General features: G+C 34.6%; 1 protein-coding gene across 4 annotated transcripts in view; it reads left to right on the top strand.

Moving 5' to 3' along the window:
- FBXL17 (F-box and leucine rich repeat protein 17) overlaps positions 1–18,271 on the top strand; it is a 520,630-nt gene that overhangs the window by 41,640 nt on the left and 460,719 nt on the right. For all 4 annotated transcript variants that reach the window (XM_055565814.1, XM_055565819.1, XM_055565820.1 and 1 more), the window contains exon 4: positions 1,814–1,945. In XM_055565814.1, coding sequence (XP_055421789.1) covers positions 1,814–1,945 — 132 coding nt within the window. The remainder of the gene's footprint in view (positions 1–1,813; positions 1,946–18,271) is intronic.

Below are 18,271 nucleotides of genomic sequence, written 5' to 3'. Positions count from 1 at the left end.
CTTAATGGTTTTCCCTTCTTTCTTCAATTTAAGTCTGAATTTGGCAATAAGGAGTTTATGATCTGAGCCACAGTCAGCTCCCGGTCTTGATTTTGCTGACTTTATAGAGCTTCTCCATCTTTGAGTGCAGAGAATATAGTCAGTCTGATTTTGGTATTGACCATCTGGTGATGTCCATGTGTAGTCTTTCGTGTTGTTGGAAGAGGGTGTTTGCTATGACCAGTGCATTCTCTTGGCAAAACTCTGTTAGCCTTTGACCTGCTTAATTTTGTACTCCAAGACCAAATTTGCCTGTTACTCCAGGTATCTCTTGACTTCCTACTTTTGCATTCCAGTCCCCTATGGTGAAAAGGACATATTTTTTTTTGGCATTACTTCTAGAAGTAACTAGACCTACTTCTGGTAGGTCTGCATAATAACTATTCAACTTCAGTTTTTTTGGCATTAGTGGTTGGGGCATAGACTTCGATTAATGTTATTGATATTAATATTTGTTATTTATTAATAATAATGTTATTGATATTAATGATAATGATATTGAATGGTTTTCCTTGGAAATGAACTAAGATTATTTCAATTTAATGGTTATCTAATATTCAATTTTATGCAAACACCATAATTTATAACTTTAAGTTATTTTCTCTACTTTACTATTTAAAAAAGTCTTGTGCTAATTTCTTGTAGCTAACTGTTACCAAACACCTTTAATTAATTATTTCAATAATCTGTTATGAATAATTTTAAATACATGGAAAATTTGAAAGAATTTTAGAATGGACACCTGAATACCCACTATCTAGATTGTACAATTAACTTTTAGTGTGTTGACTTTACTGTACATCTAGTCAGTTATCCATTCTTCTTACATTTTTTGGTAAATATTTAGATGCTGAGTCATATAATTTTCAGGCCGATTTTATAAAATTTAAAAAAGTTTCTAAATCCTCCATGATTTTTAGTAATAATTTATACACCTTGAACTCTTGTCAACACTGGGTTTCTTGTTTTAATGTAACTTTTGGGATAATTTTTGATTTATAGATTTTTACTTAATTTTCTCATTTTATCTAAGATGACTTTCTTCATATGTAATACTCATAAAACAATGTTTATTTATCATTTGCTTTAATTATCTAATTTCTACTCTAGATTTTGGAAAGAAATGTATATAATTTGTTCTATATGGTGCTTCATGTTTTTTAAGGGGGACATTATACTTGTAACTTTTTAATGTACACTTGAGGAAAGTACTCAGGAAATCACTAGTCCCTTTTCTTTTAGTGTTTGCAGTAAGTGTGTAAATAAGTGTTAACTGGAATATTGGCTGTAGCACATTCAGTCTTTTTTCTCTATCACAGTGTCAATGGGCCAATGCAGGAAAAGGACACATTGCGGGCAGTCAGAGCTGGAAGCAGAATCTCATGAACTAAGCATTCGTTCACTCACTCACTGCATCATGGTTCACTTCTTGGACTTTGGTTTTATCCCTTGGACCTCTATTCCTTTCAGTCTAACAGTATGACTGATAAAAAGACTTAAGAGTAACACAGATACAAATTTGAAGTGTTAAGGAACCTAGGCCTCTTGGTGGATGGAGAGTGTGAGGCAGTTGAAGTGAGGAAATGATTAGAAGGTCACAGGGCTTACACAGCAGTGTTTTAAATGAGAGATTGCCTGCATTCTATTTTAAGAGGAATTGATAAATAATTATTTAACTTTGGTACAGCTATTTAAAAAGTTATTTGGAAATCCCGCTAGAAATATGTTGACTTTGTTATTTTTGGAGCATTCAGCAAAATCTCTTTATTTACAGCTGGGGTCGAAATGCAGAGAACTGAAAGATATTCATTTCGGCCAGTGTTACAAGATCTCAGATGAAGGCATGATCGTCATAGCTAAGGGCTGTCTGAAATTACAGAGAATATACATGCAGGAAAACAAATTAGTAAGTACTTCTTATCATCCTTCTGTTTTTCATTTAACTCTTGAATTCCTTATAACGTAGTGTTATCAGTTTTTTTCTGCTGATTTCTTTTGGTGGTTTAGAGGCAAATTCTACTTCAAAGCAAGAATCTTCTTAAAACAGTGATTTTTATGACTTGATTTTATAGTCATGTGGATGCTTGCTTATATGTGGTACTTACATTTTAAAAATTCTTCATTAGCATGTGTTAATGTGTTTTTTTCTAAACTGTGACAGTGGTAAAAGTTCATTGGAAAAAATGAAATTTGGCTGCCAGCCGTGAGTATGTAGTTGTCATTCCTTCTGATTCCCCTAGGGATTATAATAATTTTAGATAGTTAGGAATTTTTAATATTCAAGAAGATGTACATTTGTGAAATACAGCCTTTCACTTAACATGGCATAAAATGGGATTCAGTAAATTGAGACAGATAATCTTGGTAGTTACATAGGTTTTAGAGTGTTACATAGAATTTATATTATGTTTTAAGCACATGTGTAGATAATCATACACGCTGTTTTATAAATATATTTAAAACCATGTAATTTTCTCTTTTTGAGATATACTTTACATATCATAAAGTTTACCTTTTCAAAATGTACAATTCAGTATTTTTAGTATACGCATAAAGTTATGCAGTCATCATCACTAGTTCTGAAATGGTCTCATTGTCCCGTAAAGAAGCTTTGTGTCCAGTAGCTGCCCCTCTTCGTTCCGCCTTCTTCTAGCTCATGGCAGCTGGTAGTCTACTTTTGGTTTCCATGGATTTGTCTGTTCCAGGCATTTCATATAAACAGAACACAATATGTGGTCTTTTGTATCTACCTTCTTTGCCTTACCATATTTTTTCAAAGTTCATTTGTGTTGTAGCATGTATCAGAGCTTCAGTCCTTTTTATAGCTGAATAATATTCCAAATTCATTTAACTTTGATTTGATGAGTATGCAGTATAGAAAAAGAAAACTTTTTAACAGAAAAAGTTGTCACTGCAGAGGCATTAGTAGAGTTCTTGATGTTGAAAAAATACTCTACATTAAAATGTAGGCAAGATGGCCCTGACCATGTATCAGATTTACAAAGAAGATGTGCTTTTTAACTGTATCTGCAAATTAAGAGATCTTTTTGTTGCTCGCCCCTCCTTAGAGTTGGTTTACAAAATTTAGTAAATACCTCTCATGTATTAAGGTAAGTTTTGAAAAGTCTCTAAGAAGCCTCAGCACTTCAAGTAAGATAATGCTTTTTTAAAAAGATTATAGTAAGAAAAAATTGAAACACTGAATTAAAAATATATGCTTTTATTAACACATAGAATTATATATTTCTCTAAAATTACATAATAAAAATACTTCCTATTCCTCTTTACATTTAATACAATTTTAATAATCACTCCTGAGTCTTTATGTTCTTTTGGAGACAGTAAGGTCTTCTGGGTCAGAGAGAGTGAATTTTTGAATCCTGCATTGTGACCCTGGGAAAGCTACTTAGGGTTTCTGAAAGTCTTTTGCAAATTGGGTTATTAGTGTTTGTCTTTTTGTGGGTTGTGGTTTTGAGGATTAAATGACATAATGTCCTTAAATTGTGAAGTATTAATTTTGACTCAGGAAACATAAAAAACTAGTGGTTTTTATGAGATCTTGACTGTGTGTGTCGTCTGTTTCCACTTTACACTCAAGATAAATTAAAAGATGGTAATCCCGACTTACAGTTTTTAATATTTCTCACATAATGGAAACATTTATTGACTGATTAATATTTGTTTTCTTGTTGAGCAAAACCAGAGAAACATTTTTCTTTTTTTATTTGTCTTTAGGGTGAAAACCTTTTATTAATTAGAGAAAACAACATAAAATGAAATTTAAAATTGACATTTAGAAAGGGCAAAACAAATCCTACCTGATCAAAGTCTTGCTTGTTTGGTTGTTCACTTTTAATGTCCCCAATCAACATTACAAAATACAAAGGTGGCGCCTCTGCACCGAAGCTGGTTTTCTTTACCTGTCTCTTGAAATTAGATGTCTGTGAGCCACTGATTCCAAGAGTGTTTTAGCCACCCAGAAGGTGACTGATCTACAGTTTGAAACCCTGCTCCGAGCATAGAATCCCACATACAGAAGATGCTCAAAACAGCTTTGTTTCAGTGAAAAATTTTGGTCAGTGGTTTCTCAAAGGAATTAACCATGTTTTTTGACGGTTCTGAAGTGAAGTGAAGTTGCTCAGTTGTGTCCGACTCTTTGCGACCCCATGGACTGTAGCCTACCAGGATCCTCTGTCCATGGGATTTTCCAGGCAATAGTACTGGAGTGGATTGCCATTTCCTTCTCCAGGGGATCTTCCCAACCCAGGGATCGAACTTAGGTCTCCTGCATTGTAGACAGACACTTTACCATCTTAGCCACCAGGGAAGTCCTAGTTATATTCAAATATCCTTGATATTATGGTCCATTAGAAAGATATTATGTACTTAGATGCTAAAGGAAATAAGTTTTTTATGTAGTGTTATTCAGTAAACATTTTGATTTCATTGTAAATTTGAGGTAATTTTTCCTATATTTTAGTTCAATGAAATTCTTTTAATTTAGAAAGAGAAATTGAGAATCATTTGAACTCTTTCTGTTGGACAGTTAAGCTGTTGATAACTCATCTCCCATAGGAACTTTGGTTTGTATTTTTAGGAATTATGAAATAAGGATAAATATTTGAATTACTTGCAAAGCTGTGACTTTAAGTAGTCTGGGTTTTTTTGCTCTGAGATGTATTATCATTAGTTCCTTAGCAACAAATATTTTAAACAGGGTAAGTAGAAATAATAATCTGCTTAATGATAAATAATATTTATATATGCAGATATGTAATTATACTGTATATTTAATTATAGACAGGGATAATAAATGTCATTTAATAGAACAGACAACTAATACAGATACTTAGGAGAATATTGTGTTTGAAAGGATGCTAGCAGAACTTTACCTGTACAGATAGATATTGATCATTAGCCAAATTATTTTGCTAATTGTCGTATCTATCTTCTTAAGAAGAACCTTCTCCAGAGTGTTCGAGTTTCATTGTGTGGCCTGAAAACAATCACAGTGCAGTGCTTTTCTAAAGCATAAAGCTTGCAACTGTGTGCTTTTCTATACACTGAGTATTTGACTGTATCTTGGCCTTTAGATGGCAGCATTGTCTTTGTATATTTCAGTGACATAGCTTTTGTGTCCTTGATGTAACTGTAAAGATAAGATGCTTGTACATGGGTTTTTGCAGATATTTATGGTTTATTTTTAATTTTGTCGTTTAAATGATTTTAGGGAAATTTTCTTTAGAAATATGAAATGCTTAGCTTTATCTTGAGTGTTAAATGGTAAACTTGCCATCTTACCCAAAGTAGCAGAATATTTGAGTGTGCTTATTTGTGGCACTGTAAGTAAGGTAGACGTTAGACTGGGGAAAGGGATGTGTTATTTACCAGAGGGAGCTTTATGCAGGTGTCAAGTGAGGACAATGACTGGACATTTTTGGATTCAGATGATTGATGATGAAGCAAAGAATTGAGGACTTAGATGTAAAATCTACCCCCCCCCAAATAATGGGTTTTTGTTTTAGTTATTTTTTGAATGAGACAGGTGCCATGCACCTAGATTGGATGTATTTTGCATTTTCTATAAAATGTCATATAGATTATAAAAACAGATCTGAGGAATACAACTATAATGGGTGTCTAGCATGTTGTGTACAGCCATCTGTTGTCTATTGGCTGTAGCATTAACATCACTTCTGTGCAGGACTGGCTACAAATTATTCTAAAGCCATGTTTAGTTTGTGTATATAGTTACTGATGATCTAGAAACTTCAATAAGTATATTTTCTCCGCTTTTTAATTTCCTTGCTCCAGATTCTGCTTCTCTACATTTTGGACAGAAGTTCTTTGGGCACCTTTTTATTTAATTTTAAAATGATGGGGTCAGATAGATTATCTACATTTGCTATCCAACTTGATGTCTTGAAGTACTTATGTCTTAAAGATGTCTTAAAGTTTTATGATTTTGAAAATGGTTTCTATCCTAAGGCTTAGGGTCAGCATATTTGATATATATGTGTTATATTTATTTGTTATATTTATTTGGCCTATTTTTAGCATCTTGTACTTTGTGGAGTTATGAACTAGTATAGATTTCGGAGTTACCCAAGAAACTAGTAATATATTATGAATAGATTTTAGAAAGTTTTCAGGAAATGATGTATGTTTTCTGGTTAAAACTTGATTTCCTGTCAGTTAATTATGACTTTTTGTTTTTTTCAACCTCCTGGTGAATTATTTTACTAGTTTTATAATTCTGTACCATCTCCTTTGGCTCCTGCTGTAACATTATTTGTAACATTGTTTTTAATGTTGTCATCCTTTGGAGGCCTACATGTATGAAGTAGGATCTAAATTTACCTCTCTTGGTTTCCTTCTTCCAGGCTGAAAGCATTTTAGGGAATGAATGAAGCAAACACTTAAGTTTGAGTTGAAATGAATTCATCCTGTGATCCAACAGTTTCTTAATCATGTGATGCAGTTAATTATCTTAATTTTTGTACTTTGATCTCCTTGTTTGTAGAAAGGATATAGTACTACCTCAGACTTGTTCTTAGGCAGATCAGACTAAAAGAGATTGAGGTGAAGTACAAAATGTTGTTTAGTCGCTCAGTTGTGTACAACTTGTTGCAACCCCATGGACTGCAGCACGCCAGGCCTCCCTGTCCATCACCAGCTCCTGGAGTTTACTCAGACTCATGTCCACTGAGTCAGTGACGCCATCCAACCATATCATCCTCTGTCGTCCCTTTCTCCTCCTGCCCTCAATCTTTCCCAGCATCAGGGTCTTTTCCAATGAGTCAGCTTTTCACATCAGGTGGCCAGAGTATTAGAGCTTCAGCTTCAGCATCAGTCCTTCCAATGAATATTCAGGACTGATCTCCTTTAGGATGGGCTGGTTGGATCTCCTTGCAGTCCAAGGGACTCTTAAGAGTTTTCTCCAACACCACAGTTCAAAAGCATCAATTCTTCTGCGCTCAGCCTTCTTTATGGTCCAACTCTCACATCCATACATGACTACTGGAAAAACCACAGCTTTGACTAGATGGACCTTTGTTGGCAAAGTAACGTCTCTGCTTTTTAATATGCTGCATATAGTTCCAAATGTAGGACTCTTTATTAAAAGCTTTTTTCTTCCTCTCCCGATCAGAGTTCACTTTCTGGAGTCTACCAGTTTGAACTGGCCGTTGTCAGTGCCTGCTGTCGCTGACTGTTCCTGATTTCATCCATTAGTTACCCACACAGTTTAATTCTTTATTTTTGCTGCTTGCTGTAATTTGAGGTTGTTGAAGCAGTTAAGTGAGTAGACTGGTAGCCATATTATCATCACCTAGGGTAAGTAAGGTAAACATTTGCATCAAAGCTTAAATAGCAGTAACTAATTCAGCATTCTGTTAAGGCTTGTCTTTCCTGACTCTTGCTTTTCAACTTAGAGTGAATATATTAAGGGATATGGTCCCTGCTACCCTCCAGTACCCCCACTACATTCTTGATATCTTATTCCTTAAATACTGCTTGAGAAGTGAGTTTACTTGTAATCCTAGACATAAGTGATGTACATTTATGAAGGATTGCATTTTGTAAGTACTCACTTTGGCTTCCAGAGTCTCCTAGGGTAGATACTCGTCTTCATTGTCTTTCCCCTCTGAATGGACAAAGCATTTACTTGCATCAAGAGCGGTAGTTCCCAGTAAACAGTGATGCACAAATATGGCATTCTAGAGATGGTGATGTTAAGTTATTAAACTTCATCTTGTCTTTGTTACTACATTTCAGAATTTTGCTTTCAGTTTTTGATATTTAAAAAGACTTAGTAGTGGTTATCTAACTGAGTGTTTATCATGTACCCAGGTACAATGTAGTTTTACATAATTAATTTTCACTTATTCCATTTTACAGATGAGGAAATTGAGGCCTTGAAAGATTAAGTAACAATAGGTAAATGTCACAGTCAAGGTTTTAACCCAGATCTGTCGGATTCCCGAGCATTTGTCTTCAAGACCTTTGATTGCCTGGATACATCACAGATGGAGCTAAATCTATATGCCTTTGAACCAAGCAGTAATTTCCAAAAGGCATTATCCCTCTTAAAACATTTACTGACAGGTTCTGTAAGGCATCAAAGGAGAAAGTTAATTGTTAGCATGAGCAGAAGATCCTTTTGCTAGAATAATAACTTTTTTTTAGGGGGAGCTGCTAATACTAATAGAGATACACTCAACTCTTTTCTAGGAAAATTGTCAAAGAGAAGAAGTGTCTTCTGGAGAGTGTTTAATGTTGATATTAACCCTGTATAAATATAATTAATTTTATTAGAATTGCACTTATGCAACATTTTTTACTTTTCACAAACATAATGTATTTTTTATGAAGTTTGTATTTAGAAGCTAAATATTTTGTCTAATAGATTTAATAAAAATTCTAATGAGTTAATGAACTGATAGCTTTCCACTCTATCCCTTAACACTGTTTCAGATGTTGATTTGGTGCAGTTAAAAATGGAATACCTACTGTGTGCCAGGCACTCAGTAGTGTTAAGGAATTTAAAAAGTTATACTGCCAAAGAAAGGATATCCTTTTCTAGTGATAAGTGCTGTGGAAATGCCAGTCGCAAAATAAATACTTCTGTGAGAGACCAGGGAGGAATCAGGAAATCCTGTTCATAATCGGTGGCGTTTGAACTGGGTCTTGATTGATGCGTAGCGATGTGGCGACTGTGAAGCAAGCACACATTTCGTGAGAAAAGCGCTGCTGTGGGGAATAGCGTTGACAAAAGCAAGGCATTGGAAATATGTGGAATGTCTAGTTAGCAGTGGAGAAGGAAATGGCAACCCACTCCAGTGTTCTTGCCTGGAGAATCCCAGGGACGGAGAAGCCTGGTAGGCTGCAGTCCATGGGGTCGCACAGAGTCGGACAGGACTGAAGCGACTTAGCAACAGCAGCAGCTAGTTAGTAGTGGGTGTCCAAGTAAGATTAGGATTTTATCGTGGTGGGGGAAGTGTTCATAATTGGGTCTGTGAAGGTAGGTAGGGACCAGGTTGTTAAGTTTCTTGAGTGTCATGATAAGAAATTTGTGTATCTCTTGGTAACTGGGATTGTAGTTTGAGATTTCTAATTTGATATGTGGTTAAATATTTTAGTCTTGTATATTTTCTAATTTAGGAATTTAAAAAAATTCAAAATATTGAAAAGAGTAGTAACATCTGTAATATAAGCCCGTCAACTAGACATTGACAGTTGTTAGCCTTTTTTGTCAGAGAAGGCAATGGCACCCCACTCCAGTACTCTTGCCTGGAAAATCCCATGGATGGAGGAGCCTGGTGGGCTGCAGTCCACGGGGTCGCTAAGAGTCGGCCACGACAGAGCGACTTCACTTTCACTTTTCACTTTCATGCGTTGGAGAAGGAAATGGCAATCCACTCCAGTGTTCTTGCCTGGAGAATCCCAGGGTTGGGGGAGCCTGGTGGGCTGCCATCTATGGGGTCGTACAGACTCGGACACAACTGAAGTGACTTAGCAGCAGCCTTTTTGTTAAATTTGTTTCTTCTTGAATTAATAAAGCAAATAAACTTGAAGTCTCTTGTCTTACATCCCATGTTACCACTGTCTCTTTCTAGAGGTAACTACTGTGATGATCTAAAATGCTTAGAAAACCAACAGCTTTAGCAAACATAATGGACCACAAACAACAGTATAGTATTGCTCAGTGTGTGGTCACAAGTGGCTCGTGTCTAATGTTACATGGTTAACTTCTGGTCTCACGTAGTTTGTCAGTCTGCAATCTCCTTTGTTTACTTTTAAGTTGTTTTTGGTATCTAACTTAATGAATATGTAATTCCTTCTTTTAAATTTTTAGTGTTCTATAAATGTATGTATCTCGTGTTTATCCATTCACATTAAGGGACCCTTATATTGCTTCCATTGTTTTGCTTTATAGGTAAGGTTAACAGTAAAAGCTTTGTGCAAGTCTCTTGGCTTATCTATGAGAATTTCTCTGGGAGCTAGTCTAGAAATGTAATTAAAGGGAGCTAAGATATCAGATACATTTTGAAAATTTTGATAGATGTCAAGTTGCTCTTCATGAGTAACTGAAATCATGGTTTACAGGTGTATCTTGCTGATGGATTGTCAGCTCTTTTGAGGGTAAAGAGTATCATGTTTCGTTTTTATCCCATCCACCCACATATTGGCACATAGTAGATATTCAATAAATGTTGTTTAGTGACTAATGGCTTACTGTTGAATTGAATATACTTTTAAAGGTATTTCTTCTAGCATTTTGGGAACATGCTTTAAAAAGTGGGTGAACTTAAGCTTATAAATAAAAGCTTGAAGAACAGGTTGAAGATGGAGAATCCGTGGCTTTCCGACTTTGCAGTCCGTACATCTCTTTGATCTGGTTACTGTATCAATGATGCTGTTCTTCATGTATCAGGTTTACCCAGCCAGAGTCATTCATGTTCTCAAGGGTTATTTTCTGAGATAATATTTCTTAACAACATGCCATTCTGATGAACTAGAATATAATTTTATCCTTGTAAAAATTACATTGACTCGTACCTTCTTACCATTAATAAAATTGGCTTTATTTTGTTCAGTGATATTCAGAAGATCTACTTTAATTAAAAGCTAGAGTTATTTGGCAAACCTGAAAAAAAGTTAAAATGTTATTTGGCATATTTTTCAAATTGCAGAATGAATGCATTTTTATTCATTATACATTCTTTGGTAGAGCTTACCATCTCTCTTTTAGAACTGTTTTTCTGTTTTCCTTCTGTGGGTATCTTTTTCATCAGATGTCTTGGTAAGGACTTACCTGAATTGTATTCCTTCATTTGAAAGGCATAGAAAACTGAAGAATGAGTGCACGTGTGTGTGTGTCTTTCTTCACCTGTGGACCGGTGTGGTAGAGGGCAGGCAGTAGCTTCGATAATATCCAAATAATTTTTCTTTGGATTGCATCAGTTTTGTTTTTTGTTTCTTTTTTACCCAGCATGTTTATTTAACTAATTGTATTAATTTAATGACGTTAAATTTAGTTCACAGATTTTTGGGGGCCCATCAGCTGATGATAGGAGTTCCTCAGATTCAAACAATCACAAGTTGAAGCAAGCTTGGTGTTAAAAACTGATACAGGTATTCCAGTATTGATAATGAAGAATTTATTATAGCTAAAAGTTTTGTTGTTGTTGTTGTTAGGTCGCTAAGTTGTGTCTGACTATTTAGCGACCCCATGGACTATATAGTCTACCAGGCTCCTCTGTCCATGGATTTCCCAAGCAAGAATACTGGAATGGGTTGTCATTTCCTTCTCCAGGGGATCTTCCTGACCCGGGGATTGAACCTGAGGCTCCTGTCACGTTTCCTTACCACTCAGCCACTAGGGAAACTTGGAATAGGAGACTCAGATAGTATTTGCATATTGTTAATTTTTTTGGGGGGGTGGCTCAGATTCTAGATTACTGAAAATAAATTTATTCTGGGTTTAAAATTTATAGTTGATAGGTTATCCCTAGTATTGCAGTTCTTTTACTGGTATTATTTTCCACTTACATACTCTGTAGTTTAGATCCTTTTTTTTTTTAATGTAGTTTTTGTTTACTTTTTCTAGGAGTGCATATTAAAAAATCAGAGATTTGGAACAAATCAAATTATTTCTCAAATATAAATGTGAAAGTGCTGTCTTAGTCTCTGTGCTCAAGTGTTGGCAAGTGGGTTGAGATAAAGAGCCAAATGGTTAGACTTAGCAAATAGAAACTTTATAAGGTTAAATAACAGTGGAATGCTGGGAGTACATTAAGTCTGCCGTTTATGAGCACACATTCTTCAACTGCCTTTCTAGGCTGTCAGTCAACAAGTGAGATGTGTTGCTTAGATCTGGTGAGAAGTTTTGGCTTATAGCTGTCACAAGGCTGTTAGTGTATTAAGATATGCAAGACTTAATTCCATTTACTGTTTTCGTGATTAGGCTTTAGGGGAGAAGAATTTCTCTTTTTCTTTCTTTTTTAGGTTGTGCCTTTCAGAAGGTCTTTTATAAACTATAGTTGAATCTGGCTACCAGGTGATAAGATGCTTCTTTCCAAGTATTTTATTGTAGTTATTATCAAAAGAGACATTGTCATGAAAGTGCATCTAGACATCCTGTGGTGAGGACTGCTCCTATTTCTGCTGCAGACTTTGCTTATCCATATTGCCTATATTGTTTCTTTTTGCTATCTTTTCTTCATGTTCTTATTAAAGGTCTAGAATGAGTTTACAGATGAGAGTATTGGGGTAAAATCTTTGCCTTGGACTGTATCTTATGGTTTTTAGTAGCTGAGAAATTCAGGCCAGGTGAAATATATACTATTTTGATATTACTTATTTTTTAACCCTCCAATTGCTTCCTATTTTATGTAGCCACATAAAATTTAGGTTGCAGAAAAGACCAATATTGTATTTTTCTTTAATGAGCGCTCTACTTCACTATTTTTGGTTTCTAAACTGTGATAGACTCCAGGAGAGTTCTTGGGAATAGAAAATTTGTTGAGTCTATTGCCAGGTTTTCATTGACTATTTTTGATTTAAGCATAATATCTAGGTATTTATCATTCACTGTAATGTGATACATAAATGAATATATTGAGAATTTGTAATCCAAAGATAAATAGTTATATATCAGACTCCTAATTAAACTGTGTCTGGGTGATTAGTCTTATCTTTTATTTTCCCCTTATTGAATATATATCTCTGAGAAAACAAAGAGGAAGGTATATATTTATATACATTGTTTTTAAAATGCCTATCAAACGACTACAGATTATAAAATTATCTTGATCATTTAATGCTGGATTTTTGCTTTGACTCCTCTGAGAACAAGGTATAATTAGGTTAAGCCGTGACTTGTAGGTTCACTGAGTGGGAATCAAAATACAGTCCCATGCCTGTTTACTAGGTTAATGCTAACTTTAAATATTTGATGATACTTACAGATACTTTGGGGGCTTCCCTTGTAGCTCAGTCGTTAAAGAATCTGCCTGCAGTGCAGGAGACCTGGGTTCAATCCCTGGGTTGGGAAGATCCCCTGGAGAAGGAAATGGCAACCTATTCCAGTATCCTTGCCTGGAAAATCTAATGGACAGAGGAGCCTGGTGGGCTGCAGTCCATGGGGTCGCAAAGAGTTGGGCATGACTGAGCGACTAACACTTATAGATAGTTTGATATTTTTTATGTTTTAAGTTCTTGCAGGACACAATTTTATACACACACATATATTGATATATTAATAAGTACTCTTTAATCATATATAACTGTAGTCAGTTCCATTGTGTAATCTATGATATATTTTCATAAACTACAATTGTGTCAAGCTTATGAGTGAAGAACTTAAAGGAAAACAGTGTGAAAGATAATGGTATATTGTATATTCCACTGGATTCTGTCATGGCCTAAGACATTTCTAAGACTGGCTTTGTTATTTTTTAAATCTACAACTTAGAAATACTCTTGCTAAACTACTGTATTCATCATTTCAGGAACTTGTAGTGGTTGACTACAAAAATTTCTCCAGTTACTTGTCTCTGTTCTCATTATGTTCTCAACTAGTCTATTTACATTTTCTGTTGTCATCTTGCTTTCTTCCAATATGTGTTCAAGCGGAGTGAAAGATGATTGTTTTGGTTAAATATTCTTTAAGAATTCGACCGCATTTATTACTTTCTAGTACTCTGTCAACTTCCTTTATTATTTCATATTAATCCATTGATAATTTGTTGTAGGTTTCAAGGCTTCAGTCTAATCATGTAAGCTCCTTAAAAATGGGGATGTCTTTTTTTTTTAATTTGTATATAGTAACTGACTATATATTTGTTAATGTTTTGACTAAATGGTTAAAAATTAATCTTTTTATACTTAGAAATTATAAATTTTCTGAAAAGGACAGTTAGTTAAGATGAACCTTCTATTCTGAATTTTTCTTCTGGAAAAATTCTTTTTGTGCCCAAAAGAAAGATCTTAAAAATTAAAATCTTTAATGAGGCACATGTCAGTCACTTTAAGTATGATTATGACCAACCTAGATAGCATATTCAAAAGCAGAGACATTACTTTGCCAACAAAGGTTTGTCTAGTCAAGGCTATGGTTTTTCCTGTGGTCATGTATGGATGTGAGAGTTGGACTGTGAAGAAGGCTGAGTGCCGAAGAATTGATGCTTTTGAACTGTGGTGTTGGAGAGGACTCTTGAGAGTCCCTTGGACTGCAAGGAGATCCAACCTGTCCATTCTGAAGGAGATCAGCCTTGGGATTTCTTTGGAAGGAATGATGCTGAAGCTGAAACTCCAGTACTTTGGCCACCTCATGCGAAGAGTTGACTCATTGGAAAAGACTCTGATGCTGGGAGGGATTGGGGGCAGGAGGAGAAGGGGACGACAGAGGATGAGATGGCTGGATGGCATCACTGACTTGATGGACGTGAGTCTGAGTGAACTCCGGGAGTTGGTGATGGACAGGGAGGCCTGGTGTGCTGTGATTCAGAGTCGCAAAGAGTCAGACACGACTGAGCGACTGATCTGATCTGATGTATATATAAGATACCTTTTAGTATAAAAGAGTCAGTTTTTATTAATGGCTAAACTGGTGAAATATATTTATTCTATAGTGGTGTCAAGTGCTTTTCATTAGTGTTCTTCCCAGAAAAATGGCAGTCATACTTTGAGGAAGTAAAATCTTTCCTCGAAGATAAGAGAGAGGTATGTCCTCCTCAAGAGTTAAGTAGCTTTTAAGAACTGATTTTTAAAAGCTGAATCAAGTCTTGTGACTTTAAAGCTGTTTTCTTTTTTATTGCAAATTACCTGTTAGATACTTGGTTTGCATTCCATTGAGGATATTTGAGTTGTTCCAGTGCTTTCACCAGTGTATTTTCCTTCCTTGCTTTCAGAAAATGCTAACAAAAATCTCTTGAGCTTGCTTAGAATTGTGGTCCTTTTTCTGTTGTCATTTTTAATCACTTGATTTTTCTTAAAAAGATGAAAGTTAACAACTTGCATTTATGTTTGTTTGGAAGAGCTTGCTTTTATTGTTGCAGTTAGAAAGAGATAAGTATAATATTTGATACATATCTTGATTGCATAGTACCCAGAAAATGTATCAAACATATCTGGCATTAAATTTAATTAGAACATTGACATTGTGTGCTTACCATGATATACCATGCAGAAGATTACACTGACAGTTTTTAATACTTTATATTCTTATTTTTTAAGTATCATAAATTGGTTCCATTTATGTTGTTATCTTTTGGTTCTTTAATATGTCCTAATAGTTTTATAGAATCAAAAATTAGGGAAAGAATACAGCAAAAGAAGCATAGATAGGTATCTTGTTAGAATAATGTAGTTTATTTCTTCATTTTCTTGGAGAATTAAGTGGCATTTGGAAAACTTAAGGAAAAAATTGGGCAAGTATTGGGTCAGCAAGCTGTATTGTTTATCCTTGGATTAAATTGTGCTTTTTCAGTTTAGAAGTGCTACCTTTTTCTGGTATACGTAGATGACTTTCTTCTGTCAAGTCAGTCCGAGTGTGTATATAAGCATCATCTGTTTTTATATATTAGAGTCTATTTAAAACCATCACATTATAATAATATACTTTATGATACTTTTAGATTACAGTCAAGATAGACTTTTTTTTTCAAGAAGAGTAAAATAGTGCTGACTGTTGGTCAGTATTAGTATAGGAGATATTTCACATACAGTCTTCTTCAAAGGTATTAATCAGTATCAGTTGGTGTATGGATTTGCCCAGTGTCGCAGTTTCATTCTTCAGATGTGAGAGTGTTTCCCCTTTCTCTCCATCAAGGCATATCTTTCTTTAGCTGTTGTACATACTAATTTCTCCAGTTATTGGAATTAACTTGTAATCGCTTTAATGCTTCCTCCTCACCTTAGAGATTTTGTATTTATCCATGTCTAAAGTTAGTTATTTGATTTTATGCATTATAATATTAAAGGTATATTAAGTTTGCATGGGTATATTATTGATCAAGTACTTCCTTCTTCTGACCTTTCCTTTCTTTAAAAAAAAAAAAAAATGACAACCTTGAAAGTGATCTTAGAAGGCCTCTAAACCTGCTTTCTGCAAATCCTTTTATTGCATGCCTGATGAGCTGTGTGTGTGTGTGTGAAGGTTATTTATTAATGAATATATAAGAACTCATGCAATATTCTAATGACAGTTGAAAATTTGTTAGTGAAATGGTATCAAAGTGGTATTTGACCAAATTTTTAAAATTTTTAGCATTTAAAATTATTACTATTAATGCCTTAAAGAAAGGTTACATATACTCACCACATTGTTTAAACAAAACTGGAGGAACTTATTTTCAGTACTGATTAGCACCAAATTAGTGTGAGAATCCGCAATTTAACAATCTAAACCTTGCCTCTTCTGCATATGTACATTGTTTTAGGGGACCTTCCCATTTTAGGTGGTGTATGGTGCTAAGTAGTGGTCCTCTAAAACTTTTGTGGTTTCATTTACAATTAACATGCTCTTTGGCAGCTGGCCTTTATTAATCTCACACCATGGGTTTGAAACGTTTTCCTTAAAGCTTTATAGTTGAATTACAATACATTGTGTCCTTTGTTTTCTCCTGGAAAAGGATTTAAACAAACTTTCTATTGCACCTGTTGAATATGTATTTCATAGTAACCACCATGAAGTTTGCAGCATTTAAGAAGATGAAGAAGCAGAGATAAAAGATACATATTCAAGAAGGCTTGGTTTCACAGTTGGTGCATAATCCTTTCTGCTGTCATTGGTACCCTAACCCTGTACCTACCAGAACAAAAGGAGCTGAATTGGAAATTGTGGGAGCTGGGGAGCATTCAGTTGGCAGCCCATCGCCTGGCCCATAGGCGTTGTCAGGTCTCAGTTTGATGCCCTTTATTCTTTCTGACAGATGTGAGGTAGGGTCTACGAGGGGGAAGTCATTACTAGAGAGAGGGCAGTGTCAGATCAAAAGTAACCAGTGATCAAACAAGGTAAAGGGCTGTGGAAAATAGGCTCTCTTTCTGGCCTCAACACCTGCCTGATCACTGAAGGGGATAGTTTTTCTGTGTCAGGGCAAGTTGATTTTCTTTGATGTACAGTGAATTAGAAGTCAGAATGGAAGCTTAACTGGAGTGCAGAAGATTTTTACATCCTAGTTCTTGAGCAGTTTAGATGTTTAAACATTTTACTTTAATTATCTAGAGGTTATAGAGTCATTCTCTGTAGAATAAAATATAAAGACTCACCCCGACTAACTTTGTTATCAGTATTTCTTTAGAGGTAGTATTAATGAACAAACAAATTTCAGTATTGTATACTACAGGCTGAGAAGTCATTGAACTCTTTCTTTCAAACATCTAACTAGAACTAATCAGAACATTTATATGATTATAATGATGTATAACAAATGCTAAGCATGGCACATAGTAGGACCCTTCAGTGGTAAAATTTCAAAAGTAACCTAAGTAATTTAAAAAAAATGAATTAACTCTTTCTCCCTAGTGGGAAAATTATTACTGTTATTATTAGAAATTATTATTGTATTTTGTCTTAAGGTAACCCTTTCTAACCAAGTTATTTGAAAGAAGATTTACTGAGACAGTCTCACTGAGGTTTTATATGTGTGCTTCTTTTCCCTGCCCTTTGATCTTTGTAGGTATGTGACTAAAGTCTGGAGGAGGATGATATTTTTATTTTCTGTTAGTTTTCTATGTGGATAAATTGACAATTGAGGCATATTTCTAAAAATTTCAGTTTTTCTTCACATTAAGGTTAAAGATTTGCCTGCTACTAGATTTCACCGTCCAATTTTTGGTATTTTAAATACTGCTGAATTTCATCCAAGCTCATAGTTGGCAGTCATTTGTCTTCAAATGAGAATTTACAGCCTTTTAAAAATTATTTTTAATCTAATAATTTATCTGCTCATCTTTGCCAAAAGTTTCATTTTTGTCTGTTTTTGATAATTAGGTAACATAAATCTCCTTTCTTCATTCAGGGTCTCCTTTTTCAGTATGTAATTTGACTTAGGAATTCTAATATTGGCATTGTCAGGTGTCATAAATTTCTATTTGATTAATTTCATTTGGAATAAAATGTCTTATAAATTAATATTCTATTTCTATTTTTGAAACTTTAAAATTTAAGAAATCTTATTACAGACTCATTACATAATCTAAATTTTAACATATTATCTAAGAGTGA

This window comes from Bubalus kerabau, chromosome 1 (genome assembly GCF_029407905.1).
Source record: "Bubalus kerabau isolate K-KA32 ecotype Philippines breed swamp buffalo chromosome 1, PCC_UOA_SB_1v2, whole genome shotgun sequence".
NCBI lineage: Eukaryota > Metazoa > Chordata > Mammalia > Artiodactyla > Bovidae > Bubalus > Bubalus kerabau.
This window is presented reverse-complemented; position numbering and strand designations above follow the sequence as displayed.